The sequence below is a fragment of the Rhincodon typus genome, chromosome 1, assembly GCF_021869965.1.
Source record: "Rhincodon typus isolate 14 chromosome 1, sRhiTyp1.1, whole genome shotgun sequence".
Classification (NCBI taxonomy): Eukaryota; Metazoa; Chordata; class Chondrichthyes; order Orectolobiformes; family Rhincodontidae; genus Rhincodon; species Rhincodon typus.
The window spans coordinates 80,365,202-80,378,012 of NC_063332.1; the positions used below are offsets into that span (position 1 = coordinate 80,365,202).

A 12,811-nucleotide genomic window follows, 5' to 3' on the forward strand; every position below is an offset into this window, starting at 1 on the left:
TACTGGTCAGATTTTGAATTTTAATGTTTGCAATTTATTTTAGAAGAGGGGAGCCTGGCTCAGTGGAAGATGAAGCAAGGGACAACATTACTATCTTTACAAGAATTCTTGACAGACTCTTGGACGGCTATGACAATCGGTTGAGACCAGGATTAGGAGGTCAGTAATTGAAAAGTATTTGTGGAATTTAACATTTGTTGTATTTAGAAAAGTTACCTTACTCTGAACAAGGTATTTGTGCCTTCCTGAAAAAGAATGATATAAATTTAAGATGCACTGGGATGGTGTTGCAGTAAAAGAGTGAAAGCAGTACACTTTACTTGATTTAATCTGGTTTAATTTGTCAGTAATCCTTGTAGATTGGGGAATGATTCAGAGCAGCACTTAATTTATCTGGAGCCTCATATGGTGATTCTACCACTCCAATATGGAAAACACGGTTTTGGAAAGTGCAGATTTACTTTCAAGACTGACAAACATTGTCAAAATCTTAAGTGGAACAGTTCATGTAGAGACTGCACCCTGACTGAAGAAAGAAATCAGCAACATCAGTAATAACAACTTAAATTTAAATAGGACCTTTAACATAGAACATGTTCCTAAGCAGATGGATAATTAGAACACATTGGACAAGAATGAAGCATTAGGAGTGTCGAACAGAAAGAAGCTTGCTGAAACAAATAGTCTTTGAAGATGTCAAAAAAGGAAAAAATGAGTTGAAAAGCTGGAGGGGTTTTCAGAAAGAATTCTAGAGATTGGTGACTAGAAAGACCTACATAGGGCCAGAATTAGAAGACCAGAGATTTTAGGTTTGCAGTGAGTGGGCAGGATTTAAAGGGTTTTAGGACATTACCAAGATTGGCAACAATTGGATAGGTAAAAGCGATGGGCAGTTGACTGAACTGGATAATGGAGAAGAGGTGCTGGAGAGGAATGGTATAGTTGACAAGGTAAAAGACAACAGCAAAGTTGGCACAATGAAAATTATTATTGCATTGTGATGTTTTTCAATTGTAACTTTAAACCAGCTATTTTTTCATGAAATCGGTGGAGTGGAAGCCTGATTTCAGAGATTCAAAGTGGAGTTGTGGGTTGGCTGAGTACAGATTTTAAAGACAATAAATTGTTCAGGGATTGTAGAGAGGTTGGGAAGTTGGAGATTTGATGCCAATATTTCAAGGATAGAGGGGTTGAGTCTTATTTTTTGAGGAAGTGTCGTTGATGTCAGTTTTGAAAGAAAAGAAATTAAACCATTCACAATTTGTGGGGGCAAAATTGCAAGATAAATGGTATGTATTTGACTGTGAATGGAAACAAGTGTAGGAGGCTATGAATCTCATAAATAACATTAGATTGGTTACGGTGTGATGAGAAAGAAAATCAAAGACAAAGGAGGTGAGATGGAATTTGAAATCATCCAGGAAGAAGTCATTCGATGCAAAGGCTGAGGTTCAAAGGAACAGGGGTTATCTGAGGGACAGCTTGATGAGATTTGGATGGCTGTAGGTAACAATGCAAAACTGATGAGTGGTTGAAGCAAGGTATGATGCTGGATGATGACCATGTATCAGAGGAGGAGGAGAGATCCTGAGAGGTCCATGATCAAGATTATACCACCACTCTATCAGTTTGGCTGGACCACGTATTAGAAAGCTGTTTAGGATGACTTCGATAAGGTGTCAAATGTTTACTGCCTTTTAGGCAATTTTCAACTAAATTCATGACATTAATATTGTCACTTACATAAGGTTGATGATAGAAACCCTGCAACATGGAAGCAAGCCATTCAACCCACCTAATCCACACCAACCCTCTGAAGAGCATCCCACACCCCTACCCTATCCCTGTTTCCTGTGGCTAATCCACCTAGCTTGCACATCCCTGGACAGTATGAGCAATTCAGCATGGCCAATCCGCCTAACCTGCAATCTTCAGACTTTGGGCGGAAACCAGAGAGCACGCAAAGGAAACCCATCCAGACATGAAGAAAATGTCCAAACTTCACACAGACAGCTGCCCGAGGGTGGAATGGAACCTGGGGTCATGGCACTGTGAGGCAGCAGTGCTAACCATTGTGCCACCCTGTTAATGATGATGGAGGCATTTTTGTGACAATGCAAATGGTCTTGGAGGAAATACAAAGAAGAGTATTGATTGTGGATCTATCTGAAGTGTTCGGGGGCAGTGCTGGTGCAGTGAACAAGATGACTCGGAAGTTGCAGAAGTTAGCTGAGTGAATGCATTGCTGAAGTTGTCGAAAGAGGAGGAAGGAGCAGGAAGACTGTTTGCTTCTAAGGAGGCTGCAGTTCTTCCTTCAGTAAACAGTTTGGAAAACGCCAAGAGAAGTGCAGTGGAAAATTAAGAGTTTATTTAAGGAGGATTCATACCTGCAAGTATGGCATGAACAGAAAGGCGGAGGATGCATTATGAGAAACAGAATATTTCTTCAGTTACTTTGCCAGTTCCATCTGCTGTTTTTGAAAAGATATCTGAAAATAAAGATTGACACAGCAATGAGCTTGGACATTGTCCTAGGGAGAGCTACAGGAAACTTTTTATGAATGAGACTGTATATCATCAGTCAATTGTGAATATTTGCAATCACAGTACAGGCAAACATTTTGGGAGAGAAGCTGCATATGACAAATGTCTATTAAAGTGACAAGTGGCTGGCAAATAGAATCAAGAACAGAAAAACAAATCAGGGTAAATTGGCATCTTCAAATCCTACTACTTCTGTTGTTCAACTTCGGAAGATATTTGCGCAAACCTGCTCCATTAGCATTTATCACAGAACTCATTCTGGCTTGTTTTCATGATGGAACCAAGTTGTAGATGCACGTAAGATGGAAAATTATTTATAAATTATACAACCACACAAGATAACAAGTAAATCTGACCAAATTTGCATCATAAAATTGGTGTTAATGTGTTTAAAACATTAGTGTGTTAAGTGGTAAGTTACAGTGAATAAGTGTTTATTAAAATGTTAAATGTTGCTCATTTTGTGTTTAGTTTTGTTGGGAGGATGATAGAATTGTATGACGTATAGCAATGTGCACATACTAGACGATAGCTTGAACTTGGCGAGAACACCTCCAATTTTCTGGTCTGATGGTACGGTTAAAGTTGCATAATTTGTGACAATGAATTTATCTGGATTAAAGGAGATAGACTCTTCAAAATGTGCAGATAAAAATTCTTGATCTCTGCTCTGAGAATGCATTGACAAAGAATTTGCTGGAAAGTTTTGACAGAACTATTGTACAAAAGTTGAGTTACGCCTTTTTACCTTTTTATCCTGAGCTGAAAAGTCATTTATAACTGATTTATAGCAGTTTTGCTGCATGCATATTTCATCAATCATTTGCACTGCCCTTGAGTTATGCAAGAGGTGAAATCACTTGATAGTTCTATACCAGACAGAAACCCATAAAGTATACATTCCTGCATTTGCAACTGTTTACCCAAAAGGTCCAGCTGTAACAGAAGCCAAGACAAATGGTGGAATCTTTTCAGGCTCTGAACATTGTGGTCTACGACAAGATTTATGACAGAAGTCTGATGAGGCCTATCTTGTCATCAGGAACGACTCACTGCAACTTCTGTCCATCTACTGGGCAGCAAGGTGAATTTCATCTGGCCAGTGATGAGTTGTCAAGAGAGTTATAGATTCACACAGCACAGTTATAGATTCATACAGCTGTACAGCACAAAAACAGACCCTTCGGTCCAAATCGTCCATGCCAACCAGCTATCCTAAATTAATCTAATCCTATTTGCCAGCATTTGGCCCATATCCCTCTAAACCCTTCCTATTCACATACCCATCCAGATGCCTTTTAAATATTGTAATTGTACCAGCCTCCACCACTTCCTCTGGCAGCTTATTCCATACATGTACCACCCTCTGCGTGAAAAAGTTGCCCCTTAGATCCCTTTTAAATCTTTCCCCTCTCATCTTAAACCTCTAGTTTTGGACTCTCCCACTCCAGGGAAAAGACATTGTCTATTTACCATATCTATTCCCCTCACGGTTTCATAAACCTCTATAAGGTCACCCCTTAGCCTCTGACACTCCAGGGAAAATAGCCCCAGCCTATTCAGCCTCTCCCAATAGCTCAAACCCTCCGACCCTGGCAACATCCTTGTAGATCTTTTCTGAACCCTTTCAAGTTTCACGGTATCCTTCCTGAAGCAGGGAGACCAGAATTGCAAACAATATTCCAAAGGTGGCCTCACCACTGTCCCGTACAGCCACAACATGACCTCCCAATTCCTATACTCAATGCTCAGATCAATAAAGCATACCAAACACCATTTTCACTATCCTATCAACCTGCTGCTCCGCTTTCAAGGTACTATGAAACTGCACTCCAAGGTCTCTCTGTTCAGCAGCACTCCCTAGGACCTTACCATTAAGTGTATAAGTCCTGCCCTGCTTTGCCTTTCCAAAATGCAGCACCTCACATTTATGTAAGTTAAACTCCATCTGTCACTGGTCGGCCCATCTGATCAAGATCCTGTTTTAGTCTGAGGTAACCTTCTTTGCTGTCCACTAAACCTCCAATTTTGGTGTCATCTGCAAACTTACTAACCAAACCTCCTATGTTCAAATCCAAATCATTTATGTAAATAATGAAAAGCAGTAGACCCAGACCGATCTTTGTGGCACACCACTGGCCTCAGGCCTCCAGTCTGAAAAGCAATCCTCCACCACCACCCTCTTCCTTCTTCCTTCGAGCCAGTTCTGTATCCACATGGCTAGTTCTCCCTCTATTCCATGTGATATAACCTCACCTACCAGTCTACCATGAGGAACCTTGTCAAACGCTTTATTGAAGTCCGTATATATGATGTCCACTACTTTGCCCTCATCAATCCTCTTTGCTACTTCTTCAAAACACTCGATCAAGTTAGTGAAACACGATTTCCCACGCACAAAGCCATGTTGACTATCCCTAATCAGTCCTTACCTTTCCAAATGCATGTAAATTCTGTCCCTCCTTCAACTTGCCCACCACCGATGCCAGACTCACTGGTTTATAGTTCCCTGGCTTTTCCTTAACACCTTTCTTAAATAGTGGCACCACATTAGCCAACCTCCAGTCTTCTGGCATCTCTCCTGTGGCTGTCGGTGAAACAAATATTTCAGTAAGGGGCCCAGCAATCACTCTCCTAGCTTCCTCTAGTGTTCTAGGGTACTCCTGATCAGGTCCTGGGGATTTATCCACTTAAGAGAGGGGGATTATTATTTGTTAAATGTCTTATTACTGGGCAACTCACCTCATTACTAATCAGCTTCTTATTTTCTAAAACACATTGAACAAAGTACAATTTTTGATATGGAAATCACAGCAAATAACTGGCAACCTCAACCCACCGCCAGTTCCGAAGGATCTATGTAGAATAGAATAGCAATTTATCGTCCCTTGTATTTAGTAAGGTGTGTATAAGTCACCACAATTTGGCACCATTTTAATAACAGATATCATAGAAAGTATTAATTGAGACAAAGTTAGGACAATGTTCATCTGTTGTTCCCTCCATGGAAATATGGGCTTATGGAGTGGCAATGGAATGCCGCTGCTGAAGCCGCCCCTGAGGTCACCAAAGCAAGGATTTCCAGACTGGACCCACCACGATGCCACCGCTGAAGCCAACACCGAATCTGCTGCATCATCGCCATAGCAAGGAGGGACAGACGGGATCCACCAAGTCACCGATGTTAAAGCCATTGCCATTTTGGTTGCTGCCCAAAGCCATCATAGCCACAAGGAATGAACCGGAGCCACCACGACACAACTGCTACAGCCACCGCTGAAACTGCCACACCGTCACCAGGAGGAACGGACCAGACCCACTGATGATGAAGCCTTCAATAAAACCGTGATCACTATGGCCACGAGGAATGGACATCTGGATCTAACCACGCTGCCGGCACTACAGCAGGCCCGCATAACCACCACCTTCCTCCATTACAACCGCAGAAAAGAAGGTGAACTTTGATACAAAAGAGGAATTAAGAATTGAAGAAACAAAACCAAAAAAAAAACCCACAAAGAAGAATGCGGCCAACCAGCTGAGTGGGAGCATATGGGCACAGAGCCCAAACACTCTGACCCTGGCACTAACATGTCGGACACACTCCATGGGCACCAGTCACATGCACACGGACATTGGTATCTCACAAACCCCAGCCTCTAAGAACCATCATAGCACATCTCCAATCCACTCACAGTTCACTTCTGCACTTCGGTATTGCACTTCAGGCTGCACCAGTAACTATCATTGTGTGTGCTCAGGGTGACATACCCAGTTCATGGACAGGACTAGGATGATTCTCTGGGCTGTTCAGTTGCTCTGTTAGTGCTCACTCACTTTGAACTTATTTGGATTGTTACTGCATCACTGCCTTGCATTGCCTTTTTGCCCTTTGCCCTCTAAGGCAGAGATACCAAGCTCACAATACTGCTGTATTGCCAAGCCATTTAGCACAGGCACAAAGCCACTCAACTTGTCATGGTTGTCAGCAGGCTTCAGTCAAATCAAGGCAGATAGCCTTTGGTGAAGAGGTCCCAATGCAGGAATCCAGGGCTGTCTCTGATACCAGTCCAAGGACTGGGATGCAGTCAGTCAGCCGCCTGAGGCAGTCAGAGTCAGGATTTTGCTTTGGCTAAGGAGTTAAATGGTAGGCAGACTACCACCCATCTTGACTGTTTCTGCCCTAATGTGGGCTGGTTTCCTCCCGGAACGAGAGAGAGGCAGGTATTACAGGAGATGCCCTGAGCAAGTGAATAGGTAACGCAGAGGGCTTGCGGGGTCAGTGGTGCTGGGGATTGAGGTAGGTGACAGTGAATTGAGAAGGTTTAGCAGGCATTGGGGAGAAATTGGCTGAGCATTAAACTCGGTGGAAGGTGGGTATAGTGGCAGAGAACAAGTACATGTAAGGTGTCAGAAGATCAGGTGGTGGTACTTATGCTGGTGGAATGGAGGAAGTCATTCTCATTTCTACGTTGCTGGCTATGCTTTCAGAGAAATGAGACTGCACTGAAGCACATAGTAACTTCAGACCAGGCTGGTATGGTCTGCTGGTGTAGCGTTCTTTGCCATACCTGGGGCAAATCTGTGCACCACCTCATCCAGCAGGACATCCAGCACCCTGCCCGCCATGTCAGGAATCATGCAGGACAGCTTCGGACTGACCGTGTTTATCCAGGTGCACAACGGACCTTGAAAGATGGTGCTGGCCCCAGAGATGCCAGTCAAGTTGGGGATATCTTGGCAGTGGCACATTGTTTCGAGAATGCCACATGTTGTTGAGGCGAGTCTGGTAAGATATGGTGAGAAAACCTGCTAGGCCCTATAATGAATATCCTCCAGAGAACTGAATACAACTAACGCTTGGGAAACAAAACACGTAAGACTCAGCCCACAATCTCTAGTGATATTCAGTTATTTCTTTTGTGATCTGCATTGTATTTTCTATATCATTGTACATTTTTGTAGCATTGGAATCTACTATATGAAGTTGAAAAACTTCCTTCTTAAATATCACGCCTTAAAGTAGGAATTACTTCTGTATTATGTGAATGTGTAAGTTTCTGGTAAGGACCATTTGTTGTCCATGTTGAGTTGCCTTTGGACTGATTGGCTATGGCTCTGTAAATCATATAGAGGACTATGAAGAGTTAGCAACATTGCTGTGGTTATGGAGTGATATGTAGGTCAATCTGGGCCAGGAAGGCCGAACTCCTTCCCTGAAGAATATTAGTAGTGCAAATAGCTAAGTAGCAGTTTTTATGATAATTGTTTTACAATACTGGCCATGAGACCAGTTTTATTTTTAATTCCAGATTTTAATGATTTCAAATTTCACCATCTGACAATGACATTCAAACTTATGTTCCCAGAAACATGGGCTTGGGTCTCTAAATTACAATCTTGTAACATTATCACAGTGCATTGGCTCCTCCAGAATGATGGCTTGATGTCAAAATATGGTAGTTTTACAATACATCAACAAGGTAATGGGGGATTTAAAGAAAGGAGATTATGTATGCGTTTTTCAGGCACCAACTGTTTATGCTAATTTCCACATGTTGTATTGCAGTTTTTATGCTTTGCTTTATGTTACTATCATTGTCAGAAAAGTTGGATATTAATTCCAAGAGGAAAGCCTGGTTGAGAGACACACTTGAATTTTAGCATGGTTTCTTTGTAAGTACATCTTAGGAGATTTCAGGCACTAAGCTTTGATGCAAGAAGATAAACCTAATTTTGTATTCCATGACAATGTTTCTAGAAAAATCTCATGAATACAAAGTAACACATTTAAAAACTTCACAGGCAAAGATGAAAGAATGGGCAGAAAACATGCTCCATCTAGAATGTCTCTTGTTTGAAACAAAGTGTTTGTGTCATTGTTAGGGTTTCCACTTAAGCTTGTTTATCCAAATTTAACTGATAAGGGTATTGTTTCATTGGCACTAATTCCATGCATCCGAATCATGCCTGGTTAACATTTAGTCTAAAGCTGTTGTGGCACGGTGGTAATGTCCCTACGTTATGGGTCTGTAGGTCCAGGTTCAAGACCCATTTTGCTCCAGAGATATTATAACATGCCTGAACAGTTTGATTAGAAATAAATATAGTACATGTATAGCATATTCATTGTGTACTTTTACAATGTGAATCTTTGAAAGTGAAATTCAGTAGTTCATGGACAGTAGTGAGGAGAAAAATAATGCAGTAATGAAAGCAGATTTGTAGTGGACTCCTCCATTACAAGATTGTATTCAGAGGGATGGCAGTGCCTCATTCCTTTCTAAGATTGATCTATGGGTTGGGTGGGGGGGGGGTGGAACGGGATTGTTAAATACCAGATAACATCTAATGCTAAAGAGGTATCAGCCATTGATACAATCCATTTGTTGTAACAATGCCAAGTGTTGCTATTCAGATTTAAAGGTGCCCCAGCTACATTAAAGACTTATGATTCAAGCCATAGCTAAAGTGCCAAACTGTGTAAGTCCCTATTCCTAAAACTAAAATTTCTGGGACTGACTGGCTTTTATCAAAACAAAAGTGCCCAACTTGAGTAAATTAGTTGTACCTCTATCAGGTTTGTTATGAGACCAGGCAAAGGTGGCATCGTCGTCGCAATGCCAAGCAGCCTTTGAAAAGCTGAACGCAATCCTACTAAATGAAACATGTTTGTTTCCCTGAATTTATGAAACCTTTTAAGATGGTGAGGTTGTTGACTTGCTTGCCGAGCTGGCTTGTTTTTGTTCAGACGTTTTGTCACCATGCTAGGTAACACCATCAGTGAGGCCTCCGTTGAAGTGATGTTGTTCTACTCCGTTTGGAATTTATACTGTCTGGTCTGTTATGGTGAGTAGTGTCATTTCCGGTTTTGATCTGTACGGGTTTATATATGGGGTCCAATTCTATATGTTTGTTGAACCCATTAGGCAATCAACAAACATATAGAATTGGACCCCATATACAAACCCATACAGAACAAAACCGGAAATGACAGTACTCACCACAACGGACCAGTCAGTATAAATTCCAAACGGAGTAGAACAACATCACTTCATCGAGGCTCCAATGATGATGTCACCTAGCATGGTGACAAAACGTCTGAACGAGAACAAGCCAGCTCGGTGAGCAAGTCAACAACCTCACCCACAACCTGAGCTACAAATCTTTGCTAAAACTTTTAAGATGGTGTTTGGTGCTAGTAACTTGGAGGTAGGTGCAGTTTTATTGCAAGACGATTGGGAATAAAGAAGGCAGTGGGGTACTTTTTTAAAGAAAAGTTACTCCAGAATGGAAAAAGAAATTTAGGGATTATTATTGAATGTTCGACATTTTGATGTCTGTCCATTAAGGCTGCAAAGAAATACTGATGCAGCTATACCATGATCCCCTATTTTTTATAGAAAAATTTAAGACTTCAAATGCAAAATTGCTCCAAAACAAATGTTGAATCGGAGACAGGGACTCAACAAAATTAAAATGAGTATCAGTAATAAAGAAATTAAGGGCATTACAGAATGCCAAATCCCCAGGACCAGATGAGTTTCAAGCCAGAGTTTTTAAAGCAGAAGGTGACAACATTGTAGATGATTTAACTATAATTTTCCAATCTCCTCATATCATTCTGCTATTTAATACATATGTAAGAGGAAAATCGGAGAATTCTACATCCGTTGGCCTTGTATCTGCTGGTGGGAATAACTCAAATATGTAAATTAAGGATACAGGGACTGCACGCACTGAATATTTTCAAAGAGCATCATTGTGGATTTAAGAAGGTGAGGGCATGCCTGATGAATCAGATTTTTGAGGTGGTAACTAAAGTACTGGTCAGAGGAATGTTGATAGATGTTATTTATCTGATCCTTTAGAAGGTGTTCGATAAAGTCCTTCCAAAGACAGTTACTTAAAGTTGAAACCCATTCAATCAAAGACAAGTTATTAACCTGGTTAGGAAATTAGCTGAACAGCAAGAGACAGAGAATAATGCTGATGAACAGGTGATCTGTTTGTCAGGTATGACTAATGATGTTCCACGAGAATCTGTGTCAGCACTGTAACTATTCACAATCTTAACTCATAACTGAGACAATGAGACAGAAAGCCACGTGCCCAGATTTGCTGATGATGCAATGATAGACAGCAATGTAAATGCTATAGATATATGTATAACACTACAAGGGGATATTGTTTGAACAAATGGACAAAATTTATAAATTAATCATCATAATCTGTGAGTTCTGAGTAATCTGGTAATTGTGAGTTTAATTTATTTTGGAGCTACTGAAAGAATACTTTCTAAATACGAGATAGCCAAAAATATTAGTGATCTGAGCAGTCTTGGAGGTCCAGGTACATTAAGAAATACCTCTTTGAGTAAAATAAAAACCAAAAAGGATGATAAAATGAGATCTAAGACTGATAGCTTTTAATTATCCACAGGTATTAGGGGATGTGACACCAATGTCCTACATTATATCAAATATGAACCTGGGTCACTGATCAAACATGGTCTTACTGAATGATTTAATAGGCTTGGGGGCCAGAATAGTCTGTTTTTGTTCCTATTCTGTAACGAGTCTCAAACTTTAATGTCCTTTCAATAATGAGGTGTCCATTTACACTTGATACTTTCAAAATATTCTTGCTTATAAAATGTATTATTACCTCTTTGCCATTAGCCAGAAGTGCCCTGTTTGCAAAAGTCAAAATACTATTGGCCTTTCGGTGGCTTTATTTATCTACATTCATGTTTTCTGTAAGTGTGACCACTAAATTCATTAATAGTATCCCATTTAGTTTATACGTCTATTTCTTGTTTTTCTTCCCAAAATACACAATAAGACAGAAGCAGCAGAAAGTATTCAGCCTTGAATACGCTAAACAACCCAGCCTCTAAAGCCCTCTGCGGTACGGAGTTCTACTGATTCACTACCCTTTAAGATAACAATTCTTGCTCATCTCCGAAGGGTGATCCCTGACTCTGAGATTTTTATCTTCTTGTTGTAGACTCTGACACAAGGAGAAACTCCCTCTCGGCAGCAGAAAAGTCATACATCTGTAACTTAATTGTTTCTGCCACTTATCTGGTGTTCCATTAACTTGTCTAGTAAAACTCTCTTGGCTGTTATCCAAAGCCTCTACTTTTGTGTCATCAGAAAATATTAGTATCATGATCCCAATTGCAAAGTCTAAATCGTCTTTATGTACCAGCAACAAAAGTGGACTCATTGCTTACCTCTAAGGTACATTACAGAAAGCTTTCTTTAATTTGAGCAACTCCTTTAAGCCTTAATTTTCTATTCAATAGTTTCTGTCTGCTGTATTCCATTTCTTCTTGTATCCAGACTTGTTAGGAAGTCTCTTGTGAGACACACTATTAAATAATGTTCTCTTTATCCTCTGGAGTCGTTTGTCTGTTCATCCTAGCACTTCAAAAAGACCTATTAAATTTTTCAAATGTAATTTCGATTAATACATTCTGCACAAGTTGTCCACAGCTACAACCCCACCAATTTCTTAATTCCTTTCTTCAGTAAATTGTATTGCCAAACTGATGGTAGACGAATTGAGTATAAGTTTACTCAGTTAAATTTATTCATTAAGGCCTACGAGCCACAGAAATGTATAGCAGAGAAAACCAGAGGTCAATAAGCTTATCTTATCTGTGTCTGCTATTTGAAAGAACCCCACTGCCCTGCTTTTTCCCAAAAGCCTGTTGAATTTCCCTTTTCAAGTACATTCTAGACATCTAAATTGAGATATTACCTTTCAAAAATTATTCTTGAAGCTGCTTCCATCCCCCTGCCATACCAACATTCTGCATAAAATAATTATCTCATTTAGCCCTTTGTTCCTTTGTCAGTTATAATATGTCTGTATCCTCTAGTTGCTGACATTTCAGTCAATTGAAACAGCTAATCATTATTTACTGCACATAAATACTTTATTTCATTCATGGATGTGAATACTGTCCAATCTGATTGCCCTGGGTTTGGTGGTGGTCCCAAGTCAGGATACATTTACTGTCTTTGTTTTTCTAGACGGCAGAGATTGGGAGTTTGGAGCAGGACATCAAAGGAGATGTAGTGTATTTATTTGATATACGCTCAATCAGACAAGTGGAGAGTATTTAATCAAACTCCCAATTTGTGCCTCATGGATGGTGGACAGGTTTTGGGGAATTATTTACCTCAAATCCTAGTCTCTGATGTGTTCTTGGTGCCACAATACTTATACGGCTAGCCCTTTTCAATTTCTGGTCACT

At 40.4% G+C, this 12,811-nt stretch overlaps 1 protein-coding gene across 1 annotated transcript in view; it reads left to right on the plus strand.

Annotated features, from left to right (window-relative positions):
- gabra2a (gamma-aminobutyric acid type A receptor subunit alpha2a) overlaps positions 1–12,811 on the plus strand; it is a 202,275-nt gene that overhangs the window by 67,013 nt on the left and 122,451 nt on the right. The window contains exon 2 of the mRNA XM_048598025.1: positions 44–159. Within this exon, the coding sequence (XP_048453982.1) occupies positions 44–159 (116 nt within the window). The remainder of the gene's footprint in view (positions 1–43; positions 160–12,811) is intronic.